We start from the raw sequence: 17,469 nt of genomic DNA on the forward strand, positions 1-17,469 counted from the left end.
ATTAAGCCCAGCATAAGGCTTTGCAGATATATCTGCTGTGTTGCATGTATTCGTTGTTTATTCTTTGGGATTTTAGTCAGAGAGTAATGTTGAGCTGTATGAGTATAACACAATTGATTTATCCGTTTTGCTGGCATTGGGCATGTGAGTTGTTTCCAGTTAGGGAATCTTATGAATTATCCTGACATAAACACACGAGCCTGTCACATTTTCTAAATAGAAGACCATCCAACTACAAGGTAGCCCTTCTGCTTCGTGCTTTTCTTGTGGAGCTGTAGGGTTTATAGGATGACTCTTCCATCCTTCCCACTGCTGATTTATTTTCTCTCCTTTTCTCAGTTATTCTCACTAGCAGAAATTATATGTTATTCATCTTTCCCAAGAACTCCCTTTGGCTTTTAAACTTTCCTCTATTTGTATTAGTCAAGATTAACTCAGGAAGCAGAACCACTTGGAGAGGTGTGTACACCGAGGGATTTGTTAAAAGGGATTTGGCGTCATACAGGTGTGAAAGCTGCTTCAACAGTGCAAGGTTTCTTGTCTTTGTGTCTAGTGAAAGGATTGACACCCACAGGGCTGGTAGCCAGGAAGGGAAGACAGATTGATTCTGAGGACAGGATGAACAAACATGCTGGCAGCTGGGGAGATGGCTGCCAGTAAGATGTGTGTTATACAAGCATGAGGACCAGGGTTCAATCCCCAGAACTCATGTGAAGAAGCTGGGTGGAAACAGAGCTCACTGGCCTGCTGCAAGTTCTAGGCCCAATGAGAGATCCTTCCCCAAAGAATGCCTCCCCTGAAAGACCCAGGGAACGTTATAGAAGAAGACAGAGAAAGGAATTAAGAGCTAGAGGAGGATGAGAAAGAGGGGGAGGGGAGGAGAAGGAAGAGGAACAGGAGGAGGAGGAGGATGTGAAAGAGGAGGAAGAGGAGGAAGAGGAGGAGGAGGAGGAAGAAGAGAAACAGTGGTACCTTGAAGTGTGGTCATCTAGATGTGGCCTGGTGATAGACTATGAGCATGTGGCAGTTGTGGATACTGGGTTAGACTGGGCCTCTAGCTATCCATCATGGGAAAGGAGGTCCCATGAAGCTCCCTTCTGATGAAGACACCGATGATTTCTGGAGGCTGTGCCATTTCTTTAATGGTGTAGCCTCCAGGAATTAGGTGGGAAGAAGGAATTCAATGGGAAAGGAATGGGGACCAAGAGAGTAAAGAGAGTTGAATCCGATCACAAAGCATGTCTAAGAAACTCAGAAATAAAGCAAAGCATTAATGAGGAACAACTGATGGAGACAACTGATGTCAACCTCTGGCCTCCTCACCCAGGCACCTACTGACTGAGTTCTAGATTTTGTTTTTACTCTAATTTTCATATATGAATGGTCTGCAGAAGTTCTAGGAGAGGACATGGTGGCTAAAATTGAGTCATTACTAATGCTATCACACTTCAACACACTCACACACACACTTTAAATAGTAGGATCAATGATCTGAAAGAGAGGCCAGTGGATTCTAAAGGACTGACTGAGCTATTTTAACCCTGTGAGCTGTACCATCCTAACCTCCTTACAGCTGTTGAACTCTGTCATTATAGTTCACATTAGCTGTAGAAATATGGCTTAATGGCACGGCTAGAAACAAAGCTTTAAACATAAAAGTAGGCAATTAGTCGATTTGGAATGGGATAAGGGTTGTTTGCCAGCCCCTGCTGCAGGGATTACAATGGACTTTCTCAATACTTGTATGGTAGTTTGTAGCCAAGAGTATGGTTTTTGCCTTTAATCTTGATACTTGGGAGACAGAGGCAGACTGATCTCTGAGTTTGAGGCCAGCCTGGTCTACAGAGTGAGTTCCTGGACAGCTAGGGCTACACAGAGAATCTCTGTCTAGGAAGAAAAAAAAAAAATGTTTTTCCTAGTGAGATGGGAGGGACAGCTCAAGCAGTTAAGAGCACTGGCTGCTCTTCCTAAGGATTGGGGTTCAGATCCAGGGCATCCAGCATCCTCACAAAGACATAAATGCAGGCAGAACACCAGTGCACATAAAATACAAATAAATGAATCATTTAAAAAAAAAAAAAAAAAAAAAGGTAAGTTTGCATTGTCAACCTGTCATATCCTGGAATCACCTGAAAAGAGACTGTCCGTGATAGGTTAACCTAAATCCAGTTATTCCATGGGCATGTCTGGGGTTGGGGAGGGGAGTAAATGTAGGAAGTCACCACCCACTGTGGGTGGCAGCACTCTTCCCTAAGAGTAGGTGGGGTCTGTCCTGCGCTATGCAGGGCGAGGGTTAAATAGGCAGTAAGCAGGCAGTAGGTGTGTATTGGTCCCTCTCTGTTCTGGATGGTGGGTATGATGTCAGCAGCTGCTTGAGCCCTGCCTTTCCCCGAAATGATGAACTGTATGTAACCTGGAGTGGTGAGACAAACAAGCCCTTTGGTTGCTATTGCACAGCAACAGAAATAAAACCAGGACAAACAATCCACCCAGAATTAACATAGTATCCTCCCTGATCCTTGGCTTTTCTTTGGATGGGTTCACAGTTACCTGGGTCAACTCTGATCTAGAAATGCTAACAGAGGATTCCAAAAATAATCAGCAGCTTTTTGGTTTTGTTTTTCCAGACAGGGTTTCTCTGTGTAGCCCTGACTGTCCTGCAACTCACTCTGTAGACCAGACTGACCTCAAACTCACAGAGATCTGCCTGCCTCTGCCTCCTGAGTGCTGGGATTAAAGTCATGCAGTTGTGTGCATAAGGGGAAATTTTGCAGAAATAATTAGTGAGTTATAATTTGCATGCAGTGTGATGGCCTCGCGTGCTCTCCTTCCTAGAAGGGAGCTCTGGTGTTCTTCTACTGTATGTGCTACCTGGCAGCAGTCATTGGGCAATCAGCTCAGCTCAGTGCTGTGTCCAGATAGCCCTTATTTTACTTCATACTGGCCCAGAGCTCGAGAGTTTTAAAGCACTGCCATTCCAGTACGCTAAGAAAGGCACTTCCTTTGAGTAAACAGCTGTAAGCTCTTGACTTAGACAAAGAAACAACGTGTATGCTGAGGATTTTAAGATCTACATGAAGAATAAGCCCCGAGAGGGCTGGAGAGATCGCTCGGGGTTCAGAGCACCCTGTACTTTTCCAGAAGGCCCAAGTGTCATTCCCAGGCTTCATCAGGCTGCTCACAGTCACCTGTAACTCCAGAGCCAGAGGATCAAGCAGCTCTTCTGTCCTGTGTGGACACTACACTCACAGGCACAAACACCCACATAGGTACACGTAATTAAAAATAAAAATATAGTCCTTTTTTTGGTGTTGATTTTGAGACAGGATCTCACTGTGTACCCTTGGCTGGCCTGGAGCCAGCTTATTATGTAGGGCTGACTGGCCTCAAACTCAGATATGCTCTTGCCATGCCTCCCCTGTGCTAGGACTAAAGGCATGCACCACTACACCTGGCTGAAATCTTTTAAGGAAAAGAACAAATCCTCTATAATTTCTTCTATATACTCCAATAACTTTGGCTATAGTATATCCTGTACTGAATTGTATCACTAATTACTGTTAATCTTACTGTGTCTAATTTATAAACAACACATTATCATATGTATGCAGAGGAAAAGGCACAATATATGTAGACATTGGGTCCATGTAAACACTGCGGCCCTTGAAAGATGTCGCATGAAGATAAAAGTGTTATGCTATTATAAGTTCATGTTTAATTCATATTGATCAGCTATCCTTCCTAGTAATGTTCTTCATATGTCTGAAAATCCCTGAAGCCTCATCATAATAGGCTTTTGTATTAGGCAGAGACCTGATGAAAGAAGTGAGGGGAAGCTGGACATGGTAGCTGGTGGGGCATGCCCTTAATCCTAGCATGTCAGAGGCAGCGGCAGGCTGCAGGACATACCTTTATTCCCACCACTTGGGAGGCAGAGGCAGGTGAATCTCTGAGTTTGAGGTCAGGTTGGTCCTCAGAGCAAGTTCTAGGACAGCCAGGGCTGTACAGAGAAACCCTGTCTTGAAAAACCAAAGAAAGGCGGAAAGCCTGCTTGGTATAGATAGCAAGACCCAGAACAGCCAGAGTTATATAGAAAGACTCTAGTTAAACAACAACAAGTAAACAACACACACAGAGAGAGAGAGAGAGAGAGAGAGAGAGAGAGAGAGAGAGAGAGAGAGAGAGACACATATACACACACCTTATAGTGTTCTACTTGAACATACACTAACATTTTCTCCTGTGTGTGCATAGGGGCACATACATGTGTGTGCCTGTGGAAGTGATAGGCGTCTTCCTCTACCACTTCGTGACTTGCTTGCTTGATTTATTTAGTGACTTAGTGGCAAGGTCTCTCATCTCTCGTGGGCCTGGCTCTCACCCATTTGACTAGGCTGACAGGCTAGCAAACTCCAGGGATCTTCCTGTCTCTGCCTTCCCGTTCTGGCGTTACACGCATACACTGCAGCGCTCAGCATTGTGTGTACACTAGGAAAAAACAGTGCAAGTCCTTGTGCTTGACAGCAGCATTCTGTGGACCGCGTCCCTCCAGCCCTAGAGTAGCATTTCCGAGGCTCTCCATTTCCTTAGTCTCTTGTTACCATCTGACTGTGCTTCCTTTTCAGCCTCAAAGATTTTTTTTTTTTCATTTCTTGCTATACAGGTCGGCAAGTGGTGAAATTTCTCATTTATTTTTCTAAAAATGGCATTGTTTATTTGTCTACCTTTGATTGGCATTTTTTCAGAGACATAGGTAGAGAACTAACAAAGTTTTCGCTTGACTTACGCAGCAAATCTCTTTGTTTGCTTTGGTTCCAGCCTTTCTGATGCGAAGGCAGGTGGCTTTGCTGTCTTTATTGCCTTTTATGTAATATGTCTTGTTTTTCTTTAGCTTCCTTTAATGGTTTTCTTTGTCTTTGACCTTTAGCAGTTTGGTTATAACAAATGTAATTGTCTCTGCCTTCTGTGTAAGTCACTGAGTTATTAGATTTGAACTTAACGAATTTAAAAAAAAATGATTTTGGAAACTTGATGGCCATTATTTCTTCAAGCATTTTTCTTTTCCATTTGTTCTTGTTTTCTTTCTATTGCTATGGGAAAAAAAGACCCTAACAAAATGAAGCTTAGTGGAGAAGGGTTTATTTGACTTAAAGTTGTAGGTTCTTGCCCATCACTGTAGTGGTGTCAAGGTGGTGAGAACTTGATGCGGCTAGTCACAGCCACAGTCAAGGGCAGGAAAGAATGTTTGCTTGCTCACTGCCCAGTTCATTTGCCCTACCCTTATATAGCCCAGGCTCCGTCCTGTGAAACTGTGCAGTTATCTGTCCGGGTCTTCCAACCACAGTTAACCCAAATGAGAAAGCAGATTCCTCATCAGAAGTGCGCACAGACCAACCTGATAGAGACATACTGTCATTGGGAGCCCTTCCCATGGGATTCCTTTCTGAATCAAGTTGACAATTACAGCCAGCTGTCAGGCCATTGTCTCTCTCGGCATTCATTTGCCCATCCTCTCCTACATGTCACTGCGACTGTGCTTATGTTATTTCCTTGAGCCTCTGTTGTCCAATTCCAATGCTCTCTAGTTCACTGGTCTTTTCTTGGGCTTCTCCTAGTTAACTCTTACTTTTAGTCTGTGAATTTTCCATTTCAGATAGTCTCATTTACATCTTGGAATTCTTGATGGTGGTGGTGATGGTGGTTGTGTATGTATGTATGTTTATGTGTGTTCTTACAAGTATTCATTTCTCTGCTGAGAAATCTTTCAGCCACTGATTTTTTTTCTTTTGTCTTTAATATTATCATAGCTGCTTTAAATTCTGTCAGTCCTCTGGTATTCACATTAGCTAAAGCTAATTTTATTGATTGTTTATCTTTTAAAAAAATAAATATTTTTTATGTGTATTTATTTTTGCGAACTGAATGTTCCATGGCACACTTTGTGGGCATCTATTCTGCTGTTCCACACTGCAAGTGTATCCTTGGGATTGAACTCAGGTCACTAGGCTTGGCATTAAGTATCTAACCCACTGAACCGTGTTGTTGGTCTTTGCTGGTCTTTTCTTAACCTCTTTTGGTTTTTTGAAGTCTCATGTAAGCCTGGCTGCCCTGGAACTTGCCTATGTAGACCAGGCTGGCCTAGAATTCACAGAGCTCCACCTGCCTCTGCCCCTCCTTCCTGACTCCTTTTCTGAGTTGATTCACCCTTTCAGTGAAAGCTTGTGATAAAGGAATTTATACACAAAATAGTCTTCTATTGTCAGTCTTTTCTCATAGTTTCTAATTCCATATTGTTTTTTCTTCTGCAACGATAAGAAATACTAATACATACAAGTGTAGAGTTTATGTATCTACCTTTTCACTTAACAGACCTCCATGTTCTGAACATCTTTGACAGTTGGATAAGAGGAGTCAGGCCTGTTCTAGAAGAAAAACGGAACAAATGTTGCTTGTGGGACTGAAAAAAAAAAAATGTACACGTGCGTGATTCGGGTACTGTCACAGATTCACAAGGACAGCGGCATTGCAGCGCCACTTCCTCCAGGAAACCTCCTGTGAGAATGCTGGTTCCAAAGCCTCTCACCTTATTGCACAGGAGCATTGTCATCAAACTCGCCTGAGGCACAACCCGAGGATGCCTGCCATCCTGTGCTTGCCACTGTCACCTAAGCCTTTCCACCTACTTGCCAGTTTCATAGTCTCCTCAGAATTGACAGCTGAGAATGTCTCAAAATACCTCAGCCCTTATCTTATTTTTTAAATATTATGTAGAGAAGCTATTTTTTCTAAGGATATATAGTGCAACTCTTTTTTAAAAATGTTTTTGAAATATAAAGCTAGCACTCTCCCAACTTAGAATAGTGACTGCCTTGCCCATTTGCTGTAACTGGATACCTGTGTGGGATATTTTGTGTTCTCTCTGTTGTTGCCTAAAATACTGAAGAACATTTTGTTGCAGGAAAAATGATCCCGGGAACTAAGTTTATTCTTACAGAAAGTGCCATTTACATAGAGATGAGTGCATGCAGATTTATGCAGGACCCTGATTATCCACATCATATACAAATTCAATTTTCTCTCCCAGCCTCAGAAATGGAAATATATAAACACAAGTTGGTACTGTGGTGCTATTATATTCACTTAAAATAACCAAGCTTTTCTCATTGTACAAATCGAAAGTATTGTGATCTCAGTTTCCCTTACCCACTACCCACAGGCACAGTGACGTAGAACTGACCAGGGGTGATAAGACAGCACAAAGACCATCATTCGTAGGATGAATGTATTGCAGCAGTAGAGCACTGAGGGAGCAAGAAGCTATGTTGCATGATGAGCATCCCAGGGTCTCCTGTCACAGTTGCTCTGAGGTTAAATGAAATCCTGTGTAATCATTGCAGGTCTCAGTACCTGGCCCAGGAAGGGTAACTAGGTCCTTAGAAAGCTTTGCAACAATTCCTGAGAGAGGAGAGAGGTTCCCAGGGGGTTGGTGCATAGGCCAGTGGTTTGAATGGGAATTGTCCCCCATACTCTGTGTCTCAGTGGATAACTGTGTGATTAACCAGCTGGCAGCTCTGTTTGGGATGGTTAGGAAACCTTTAGGAAGTGGAGAGCTGCTGGTGGAAGCATGCCATTATTTTTGTTAGGGGAGGGCCTTAAGGGTCTACATCCCTGGACCACTTCCTGTTCTCCCTCTACTTCTTGTCTCCTGCTCCTGACACCACGCCTTCCTCACCAGGCTGGACTCTATCCCTGTCCACAGTTAAGCGGGAATGCACTCATTGTAGCCAAGGGTAACCCTAAACTTCTGATCCTTTTGCATTCATCTCCCTCACACTGAGACTACAGGCATGTAACCGAACCCACTTTATGGGGATCTGAGGGATGGGACCCAAGGCTTTGCGCATGCTAGGCAAGAACTCAAAAGCAGCCGAGCTACCAGTGTGAGGTGAGCTTCAACTCCTGAACAGTTAATGTTGGATAGAAAATTCTGTTCAACTGTAAAGATCTTATGTGGTAGTTTTCTTTTGGAGTACAATATCCTTAATGTGATTTTATCTTTAGCACACAAAATAAAATGGTCAGAGTTTTTGTCTTTGTTTTTGTTTTCTTCTCAATGCCTATCGGTTGCTTCCCCAAACTACATTAGCATCCAGCAGCTTTCCCTTTGCTTGCAGTGGTAATCCAGACATTGGGTTCTGAGCCTGGTATTTACAAGCCTTTAGCCTGCAGTGCGTGCTCAGCTGTCCTGCCATAGTTCTTCCCATGCTGCCCCGCGTCCATCCGTCTGAGGCTCTAATTATCTCCCCTCTCCACCCTCTTAGACCTGGAGGGTTGGCTGCTTGTCTCCACTCATAGGGCTGGGATTATCCTCAGTAAAGCTCTCTGGTTTTGGAACACACATCAAGCTACCTTCCCCTTCTCTGGCCTGTCCCTCTTCTGCTGCGTCCCTCCCCTGATTTCCCTGCTGACTGGTGCTTAGAAGCATAATTAGGCAGATAATCCTGCAGGAAGCTAAGAACAGAGTACATGACAAAAGGAACAATAAGTAGTCAGGGATGGTTCCGGCTACATTGTTTTTTGGAATCTTTTTTTGTTTAGAGGTTTGTGTCCTGTGCATGCATATGAATGTGTGTTTTCACATGTGTGTTAGCATACACACACGTGTGTGCATGCTTGTGGAGGTAAGAGGTTGATACCACATGTCTTCATGGGTTGCTCTCCAGCTTGTGGTTTGAGGTGGAGTCTCTGTCTTGAAGCCAGTTGAGCACACCCATTTGGCTACTGCAGCTAACCAGCATACTCTGAGAATGCCCATCTCTTCTGCCTCCACAGCACTGGCATTAGAAGCAGGCCATCACACCTGCCTGGCATTTACGTGGGTGCTGGGGACCTGAACTCTGGACCTCACTCTTGTGCCGAAGTTGCTTTACACCCTGAACCATCTCTCCAGGCCCCTGTATGGCAGTGTGTCTTCATGTAAATTTCTGTTCAGTTCTATAGTATTTGCACATAGGCAATGCCCTAGCTTTGAGTCCAGGAGGCCATCGAAGGTGCCTTTCTAAGCAGAATACTATTTGGTCGGTTTACCCCACACACTCTCTGCTCTTTCCTATACAGAGCATGAATGAAGTGACTGTAATGTGTGCCTGTGAATACTAGACACAGCTGGGTGGAAATAATCCTGACCTAGAAGGAAAATCTGTGCTGGAGAGATGACTCAGTGCACTTGCCACACAACTCTTATGCCAGTGTTCCTGCAGCAAGATTAGAGTCCCCAGAAACTCAGGAACAAGCTAGTCTGGCATTACACAGCAGTGGATGAGAGGCCCTGTTTCAAACAAGATGGAAGATGAGTACTGACACCTGGGGTTGCCCTCTGACCTCCACAAGCCATGCTTGGTGTGTAAATGTTCATACACGCAGAGCCACACTCACACACATGTACATACCCCAAAGGATAAAGCTTTATGGTAGCGATTCATGGTGCCTTCAAAAGAGAAATGGCTTCATGCATTTGATTTGTTTCCTCGTTGAACTAGAGATCTTTTTCATCTCTCCAGGCTATAGTTTTAGGAATCAGAAAAGGCAGAGGGTCAGCATATATGCTTGTGGGAAGTCTCCTGTAAAGTATGAGGCAGATGGTGCTTCTAGCTCTTTAAGCTAAAATCTAGAAAAACTAATAAAATACAAGACATGTGTTTCAAAGTGCTGAAGAGGTTGATAGGATGCTATTTGGAAAAAAAAAAAGCGCCCTTGGAGAGAATCATATAGCAGAATTAAGCTGGTCTCACAGATACACCGTGCTTTCTCTCATTGTGGCTCTACATTTCATACAGGTACAGAACGTCATGTATGTATGTGTATCCATATGAGATATGAAATAAAGCTACAGCAAGGGGGAAACATGATGAGAGTTAAGTAAATAACTAAAAAAATAACATCATTTCAAAATAGAAACTCTAACTTGGGAACCTTTGGATTTGGGATATCCTGTTAGGAATGTACAACCTAATGCCAAGCCTGTGAACATATGAAGAACTGTGAAGTCTGAGCCAGGAATCTCAAGCATCTCAAACAAGGGACACTCAACCTGTGTGTCCCCCAAGAGGCTGCAAGTAGATCTTGTGGATTAGCTATACCTTGGCTTCTCCGACCCTTTGGGAGCAGGCAGCTGCCTGTGACCTTGAGATCTTCTGCATAGAATAAGTGGTGTGCTGGTTGGTTGATACACTTCAGCTTCACACAAATCTAGGCAGATCTGGGAAGAGAGAATTAAGGAAATGCCTCCCGTAAGATTGGCTTGTTGGAATGCCTATGTGCTATTGTCTTAATTAATGATGGATGTGGGTGGGGCCACCTCTGTGAAGGTGGCCCTAGGTTGTAGGAGAAAGCAGCCATCGCAAGTGGTGAGGGGCAAGCCAGTAAACAATGTTCATTCGTGGTTCTGTTTCAGCCTCTTCCTCCAGGTTCCTGACCTACTTGAGTTCCAGCCTTGGCTTCCTTTTGGGCTGGGAGCCAAATTTGGGGTTGATCATGTCATTTTATCACAGCAGCATAAAAGTACCTAAAACATCTGACTGAGACCTAGTTGTAGAAATTCACTTTTCTCCATGGTGTGAAATAGGCCTAGACAAAGATTTTTCCAAGTAGAGAATGAGTTATATTTAGTCATTTATAACAGGAGATGGTCTTTCACCTTATCCAGTTCCCTCTGACTTACTTTCATGGGTTCTTATAGCCAAGGAAAGTGCTTGTAAGAGCTGTATCTCCAGGCCAGATGTAGAGATCGCTGGCTTCTGGCTGGTACCAAGCACTGGGCCAGTGGCGGAGCTTGCATGGACTCCCTCTGCAGGGGCCATCTGATAAGATGGCCACGTGTCCCTATCAGGTGTACAAGGAGAAATGCTGCCTTGTTGTACATACAAAACAGTTGCTGGAGACCCTTTATCTTTTGAGAGGAAGTGCGTGTGAGGTACCAGGGGCAGAGCGTCACCCTCCCTCCTGAAGATGCTTATCCTGGCTGTTGGCAGCAGAGCTAGACAGGGAGATTTGGCTCAGTTTCCAGTGGGAGGACAGACAGTTGATCGTAGCTCCCAAAGTTTAGGGACGGGGATTGTGAGCTCATTTTTGTCTGTTCTTCCCACCACCCCTTTAAAACCATGATGGGAAGATAAGCAGGTACTTTGAACTTATGGGATGCCGTTCAGTTCTAAATAAAAGTCCAGGTGATCGGGTTCTTAAAGTGAACCGTTGCAGAGTCTGGAGAGGTGATCATGGTGAAGTGCTTACGGTGATCTGTCTAATCCCCACGAGGTTAGGAAGCCACATATGTTGGCACATGCTTGTAACCTCAGCACTAGGGAGGTAGAGGCAGAAAGAACCGTGGGACTTGCTGGACAGCCAGCCTAGACTATGTGATGAGTGCCAGGCCAGTGAGAGACCATATCTCAATAAAAGAAAACAAAAACCTAAACTGTGGAATGTTCCTGAGGAATGTCACATGAGATTGTCTACTAGCCTCCCCTGCATGCATGTATGTGCCCCCGTATACATGAGCACAAGCAGATGGGGGGAGGTAAAGAGTGACTGTCATAGATGTTGACATACCTTTCTTTGTAAGGACTGCTAAGATCCCAGAAAATCTCCTTGTTGATGGCATGGCCCCTGTCGTAGTTAGGGTTTCTATTGCGTGAAGAGATACCATGACCACAACAACTATTATAAAGGACAACATTTAACTGGGGCTGGCTTGCAGTTCAGAGGTTCAGTCCATTATTGTGGTGGGAAGCATTGTGGCATGCAGGCAGATGTGGTGCTGGAGAGGTAGCTGAGAGTTCCACATCTGGATCTGCAGGCAGCACCAACAGTGAGCCACTGGCCCTGGCTTGAGCTTCTGAAACCTCAGAGCCCACCCCAAGTGATGCGCTTCCTCTAAAAAGGCCACACCTCCAATGATGCTGCTCCCTGTGAGTCCATGGGGGCCGTTTTCATTCTTACCACCACTCCCCTGACTCCCAGCAACAGTGTTCTGCTGTGGCGGCAGCCATACCTGTAGCTGGAGGGGTTTGCATGGATCAGAACCTTGCCTCCACGGAGACCTCTCTATTTTAGTTTGTCCTTCCACCTATGTGGACTGTGATGTTGGGCTTCTGTGTTATGGTTCTCATGGTTTCTTTTGTATCCCATTCTTTGCAGATATCATTAATGGAGTTCAGGAAAAATGTGTATTGCCTCCTATGGATGGCTACCCCCACTGCGAGGGGAAAATCAAGGTAAAGTAGAAGTTATGTCTGTTCATCCCAACACCCTCCATCATTTTCCTCTCCCAAAGATGTCAGTGGGCCTCTGAGCCTTGAAGCAAATCCTTTCTAGGCCATTTCTGTCCTATTAGTGGTAGCCCTTCTCTGCCACTGCCATGGGGTGGGGGTCAGCAGTAGCTGTCAGCAGTCAGGCAGAGAACCCGAACCACTGCTGGTGTCCACTTTGTCTTTCCTAGCCCTTCATCTTCAGGTGATCCTTCAAGTTCCAACATCAAGGGAGCTTAGTTAGAATTCTTCCTTCTCCCTGGGTCCCCAGAGTCCTGCTCCATGTCCAGACTATGACATAAATATGATATCTGCATAAGCAAATGAGTTCCCAGAGACACTTGGCCACCCATTCTCAACTCTACACTCCCACTGGTGATCAAACCCAAGGTCTCCAGAATGCTAGGCAAGCCCTCCATACTAAGCCATGGCCCAGCCTGTTGTGTCTGATCTGTGCAGGTGAACATGTATGTGCATGTAGGTATGGAGGCCTTATGTGTCATTCCTTGGGTGCTGACCAGCTTTCCCTTCAGACAGGGTCTCTCACTGGTCTAGAGCTCATCCAGTAGGCTGGCCTGGCTGTTCCCAGAGCTGCTGTTCCCGGTACACAACTGGATTCCTGACCTTTTCTTCTTTTATCTTCTATTATTTTGAGAAAACTAAATTGTATTTGTTTGGCCTGTTCCTGGAAACTACTCCTGGCCAGTGGTGTTCAGAGAAAGGTTGTCATTCAAGTAGTCCTTTACAGTGAGAACCTCCTGGGAACATTCCCTGGTGTTCTTTGGGGGCAGCTGAAAGTGCTCGTTGACACTTCTGTGCTATTTGGCCCAGTTCTGCCCTGCAGGCCCTGTGCTGTGGCCTTGGAACCTCCTGAGGGTATTGAATAGAAGGGCCCCTGTGGTCTTGCTAGCTCACCCGTCTTTGCCTCCGCTGCTCTCTGTGTACAGGGAGCGCCTCTGCCCTGCTCTGCTCTGGCAAGCATCTGCAACTCCCCAGGATCTGAGCATCTGGTCACCTGGCTCTCAGCTCAGGGACTTTTGGCTCTGCTCTACCTGTGGGCCTCCACTTGAGTCACCCACTGCACTGTGTCCTTTGTCCCCTTCCCCCTCCTCCACAGTCTCCTCAGCCACGTCCTCTCCTCTCTTTCAGTGGATGAAGGACATGTGGCGCTCGGACCCCTGCTACGCAGACTATGGAGTGGACGGGACCCCCTGCTCCTTTTTTATTTACCTCAGTGAGGTAAGTCTTTTGGAGGACTTCTGCGTCTATACTGAGGCTCTGTTGTAACTGAGCCTGGAGTTGGAGAAGCTGAAAGAGATCAGCTAAAGGACCAGCGACACCTCACTTCTCCAACACTGTCCCATAAAGGAAAAACAAGCCTGGGTTCGTGGTTTTGTTTGCTTTAACTTCGTATTTCAGTAAAATACACAGACTGTAGGACTTTGAGTCTTCACCAGTTTTTTATTTTGTTTTCTTTTGTCCTTTTAAAAAAGATTTACTTATTTAGCGTATGCATGCATGTACAGGGACTATGGCACACAAATGGAGGACAAAGGACAACTTGTGGGGTTCTCGCCTTCCCGGTGTGGGTCCCAGGCACATTCAGGTCATCAGGCTTGGTGGCAGTCACCTGTACCCCAAGCCATCTTGCCAGCCCTTCCCTTGGGGACAAATCATCAGATAACTTCAGATCCCCTAGCTAGTGGGCCCAGACTGAGCAAACAGGTCTGCTTGGTGCATAGTCCGCAGAGCACTCAGCACTGGGAGGAAGACACTGGGCACACAAGGCTGGAAGCACACTACCAGAGTTCTCACAGAGGCACGCGGCCTTCTAGTCTGGGGATAGTGACTCATCTTAATGAGCCTGAGGTTAGGACTCATTGTTTTGATTTGTGTTTCTCTAGTGATGAGCCAGGTTGCCTCTTGTCACCATCCTTATTCTTTTCTCTCTGGTTTTCCTTTTCATTGGCTATCGTACATTTACAATGCAGATCTTTTAAAGGCCACATAGCACTTAACAGACTCCATGGGTCCCTCGCTCAGGTGACTTCTAGCTCTCCTTTGGAAAGAGTGCTCGTCTAACATACACAGAACCCAGAGTTTCACTGCCTAAACTGGGCACAGTGGCACATACTATAGTTCTAATAACTGGGGAGGTGAAGGGAGGAATGTCAGAAGTTCAGGCTATTCTTGACTACGTAGTACGTTGGAGGAAGGCCTGAGACTATGAGACCTGACTCAAAAGTAAAAAAAAAAAAAGAAAAGAAAAGAAAGAAAGAAGAGTTAAAAAGTTCTAATTTGTTAGCTGCAGGGGAAGAACCTAGTGGGGAGTTGGGAGCTAGCTGCACCATCTCTTCTAGACCAGACAGCCTTGGAGCCTACACAGGTGCTGGGCAGCCTTGCCTGGGTCTCACCAGTTCTTTCATTATTCTGTCCCATTGGAACAGCCCCTGAGTGAGGCCCTGTGGAATATCTCCATTTTTTAGGCTGAATTAAATGTTCTTGCCATGGTTTTCCTTGTGCAGTCTGGGTGCCTCTCTTTTCCATACCATAAACTGACACGCATGTCTTATTCGGATGACCAAGCCTAAGTCACCAAAAGTATAAAGCACGTACCCCTCTCCCGCATCCACATTCTCTCCGTGCTGTGGCTAGCACTGACTGTCAAGTTGACAAAACCTGCAAGGGAATTTGTAGGTTGGGTGAATTGAGGTGGGAGGACCCCCCCCCAGCTGTGATGCTGTGTGTCCTGGTGCTCCTGCCTCCATTGACTGCACCCCCAAACTCTGAACCCAAGTAAAGTCTGGTCTCCATTAAGTTGTTTTTGGAAGGCATTTTGTGACGAAGGAAAGTAGCAAACACCTACTTCCTTCATTCTATCAGAGTCGGCCCCACACCCCTCAGCGCTGGGCTTTGATCCCAAGGCCCGACCACTGAGGCACCTACACACTTTTTCTTGGCAAGTTTGTTCCCTAGAAACCAGGGGAATCCCAGCACTAGTGATAATAAAATGCCTTCTAGAAAGTAGAAGCACGGGCCAGCCTGGGTGCGCCTCCTCAGCTGCGGAGACACTGAATTTGCAGCAGTGGTTTGAGCTTGTTCCTGATTCCTGGCTTCTGCAGCCTTCTCATTTCCTTCTGCTAGGAGAGTCAGGCTATGGGGGACCTTCACCCCAGTGAGAACTCAATTAGAAGTATCTCTCGTGCCCTGAGGGAAAGGTTCTTCCTCTAGTTTAATTTTACAAAGTTTCCTTTGTAAATACCTTCCCTGGCATGGAAGAACCAGAATCTGGCTCTCGGTCCTGATTGACAACCACGGCTCATGTGTGGCTAAGGGAGAGCTGAGGAGATGAGGGATGTCACATTCTGCCTGGGTTTTCCAGCCTCCTCTGCAGCCCCTGGACCAGAGCTGGGAAGATGTGGAGAAGTAATGTGGTGGACTGAAGGGCACGGACATGGGCTGTGATAGGTTCATTTCCTTTAAAACTGCTACCCTGAGCACACCCCCAGTGGGGGAAGGGTAGATGCTCAAGAGAGAGGAAAGTAGGGGTCTGAGGAGGAGGAGGAGAGTCCACAGCAGCACCACTGCACTGCTCTGTATAGAGACCATGGTTTCATAGGCCCAGACTTGTTCTCTTCCTGAGCTGCAGTTACCCTTCAGTAGCCTTGGCATAAGACCAGTTTCTTGCTTCTTCTCATTAGTGGATTCAGTTCAGTGAGTGCTTACTGGCCTCTCTGGTAGTCCCTGGGTTGTCGGCATCTACTGAGAGCTCATTTTCTTGCCACTGTGCTGAGCATCTGCATCTTAAGAGTTTAATGGGAAAAAAGAAGAAAAGAGAATGAGATTCCGATGGGAGAGGAAGAAAGGACGGGTATAACTAGCCACAAAACAGGAGAGAGGTGGCTCCTCTTGCGCATCTGGGAACCTTGTAGTAGTTATCACTGGTCCTCAGCTTGGCAGGGTCTGCAGTCACCTAGAAGGCAAACCCAAGGACACGTGTAAGGAAATGTATCGCGTGGGCTATAGAGGAAAGGTCTAACACAATTTGGGCCCATGGGCTGGGCTCCCAGACTGAGTAAACAGAAGGAAGCAAGCTGAGCACCGTCGTCCATCTCCCTCTGCTTCCTGGATGTTGATGATGCCGTGTGACCATCTGGCACCACGAGTTACCAACATGAAGCACTGTGTCCTCAAACTCGGAGCCAAAATCAACCCTTCCTGCTTTAAGTTGCTTTTGGCAGGGTTTCTTTTAGAGCAGTTAGCAAATAAGTAACGTGGACCTCTTTATCACAATCGGGCTCTGAAAATGACTCTGACAAGGGCCTATTGTGTTGCCACACAGCCTCAGCGACAGCTGCAGGAGGGATGGTCACTCCTGAAAGGTCCCGGCCCAGGAACATCCTATTTGCTCTTTCGTCATTTCTTAATCTCTGTGGCACAATGTGTTTCCTCATGTTCTTCTCGTTGTAGTTCTGTTTGTTTTTAAAACCATCTGCCTCCCATCAGGATAGTGTAAGGATGTCCAGGTTCACATCGGAATGTCCTTGGAGAGGATCAGAGTGTCCTTGAAGAGGCCCTAGCAGACCAAGGATGCCCAGTAAGCATAGGTGACATACTTATGTGTTTTCACGTTATCCTTATTCAAGGACATTCCGGATGGGCTGGCTGTTCACTTTTAGAGTTAGAGTCAAGTCACCAGTTTAATAAGATAAGCATTTGCTATGACTTCTAGTTAGGTAGAAACTGGACTCGTCCTTGATGCCGGGTTTGTTGATTGGTTGGTGTTTTGTTTTGTTGTGTGCCAGAGGTTGGGGGTGGGGTATTCAATTGGAGGCCATGTCTCCCCTCGTGGCCATCTACCTTACTGTTTAAACAGGGTCTCACTAAGTCTGGAATTCAGAACTTAGGCTAGACTTTTTGGCCAGTGAGTCCCAGGGATCCCCCATTTTCACCTTCTCAGTGCTGGGGTTACCAGTATACACCATCATTTCCAGCTTTTTTTCTTTTTCTTTCTTTCTTTTTCTTTCTTTCTTTCTTTCTTTTTTTTTTTTTTTTTTTTTTTTTTTTTTCTGTGGTTTAGAACTTACATCCACATGCTTATGTGGCAAACACTGGACCATCTCCCCAGTCCTGTGACTGCCTTTTTTAACTGATAAGGACTGAA

General features: G+C 45.7%; 1 protein-coding gene across 6 annotated transcripts in view; it reads left to right on the plus strand.

The window, feature by feature from the left end:
• Positions 1-17,469, plus strand: part of Mgat5 (alpha-1,6-mannosylglycoprotein 6-beta-N-acetylglucosaminyltransferase) — a 277,034-nt gene that overhangs the window by 143,933 nt on the left and 115,632 nt on the right. For all 6 annotated transcript variants that reach the window (XM_021197508.2, XM_029538621.1, XM_029538622.1 and 3 more), the window contains 2 exons: positions 12,196-12,272; positions 13,455-13,544. In XM_021197508.2, coding sequence (XP_021053167.1) covers positions 12,196-12,272; positions 13,455-13,544 — 167 coding nt within the window. The remainder of the gene's footprint in view (positions 1-12,195; positions 12,273-13,454; positions 13,545-17,469) is intronic.

The sequence above is a fragment of the Mus pahari genome, chromosome 5 (genome assembly GCF_900095145.1).
Source record: "Mus pahari chromosome 5, PAHARI_EIJ_v1.1, whole genome shotgun sequence".
Taxonomy (NCBI): domain Eukaryota; kingdom Metazoa; phylum Chordata; class Mammalia; order Rodentia; family Muridae; genus Mus; species Mus pahari.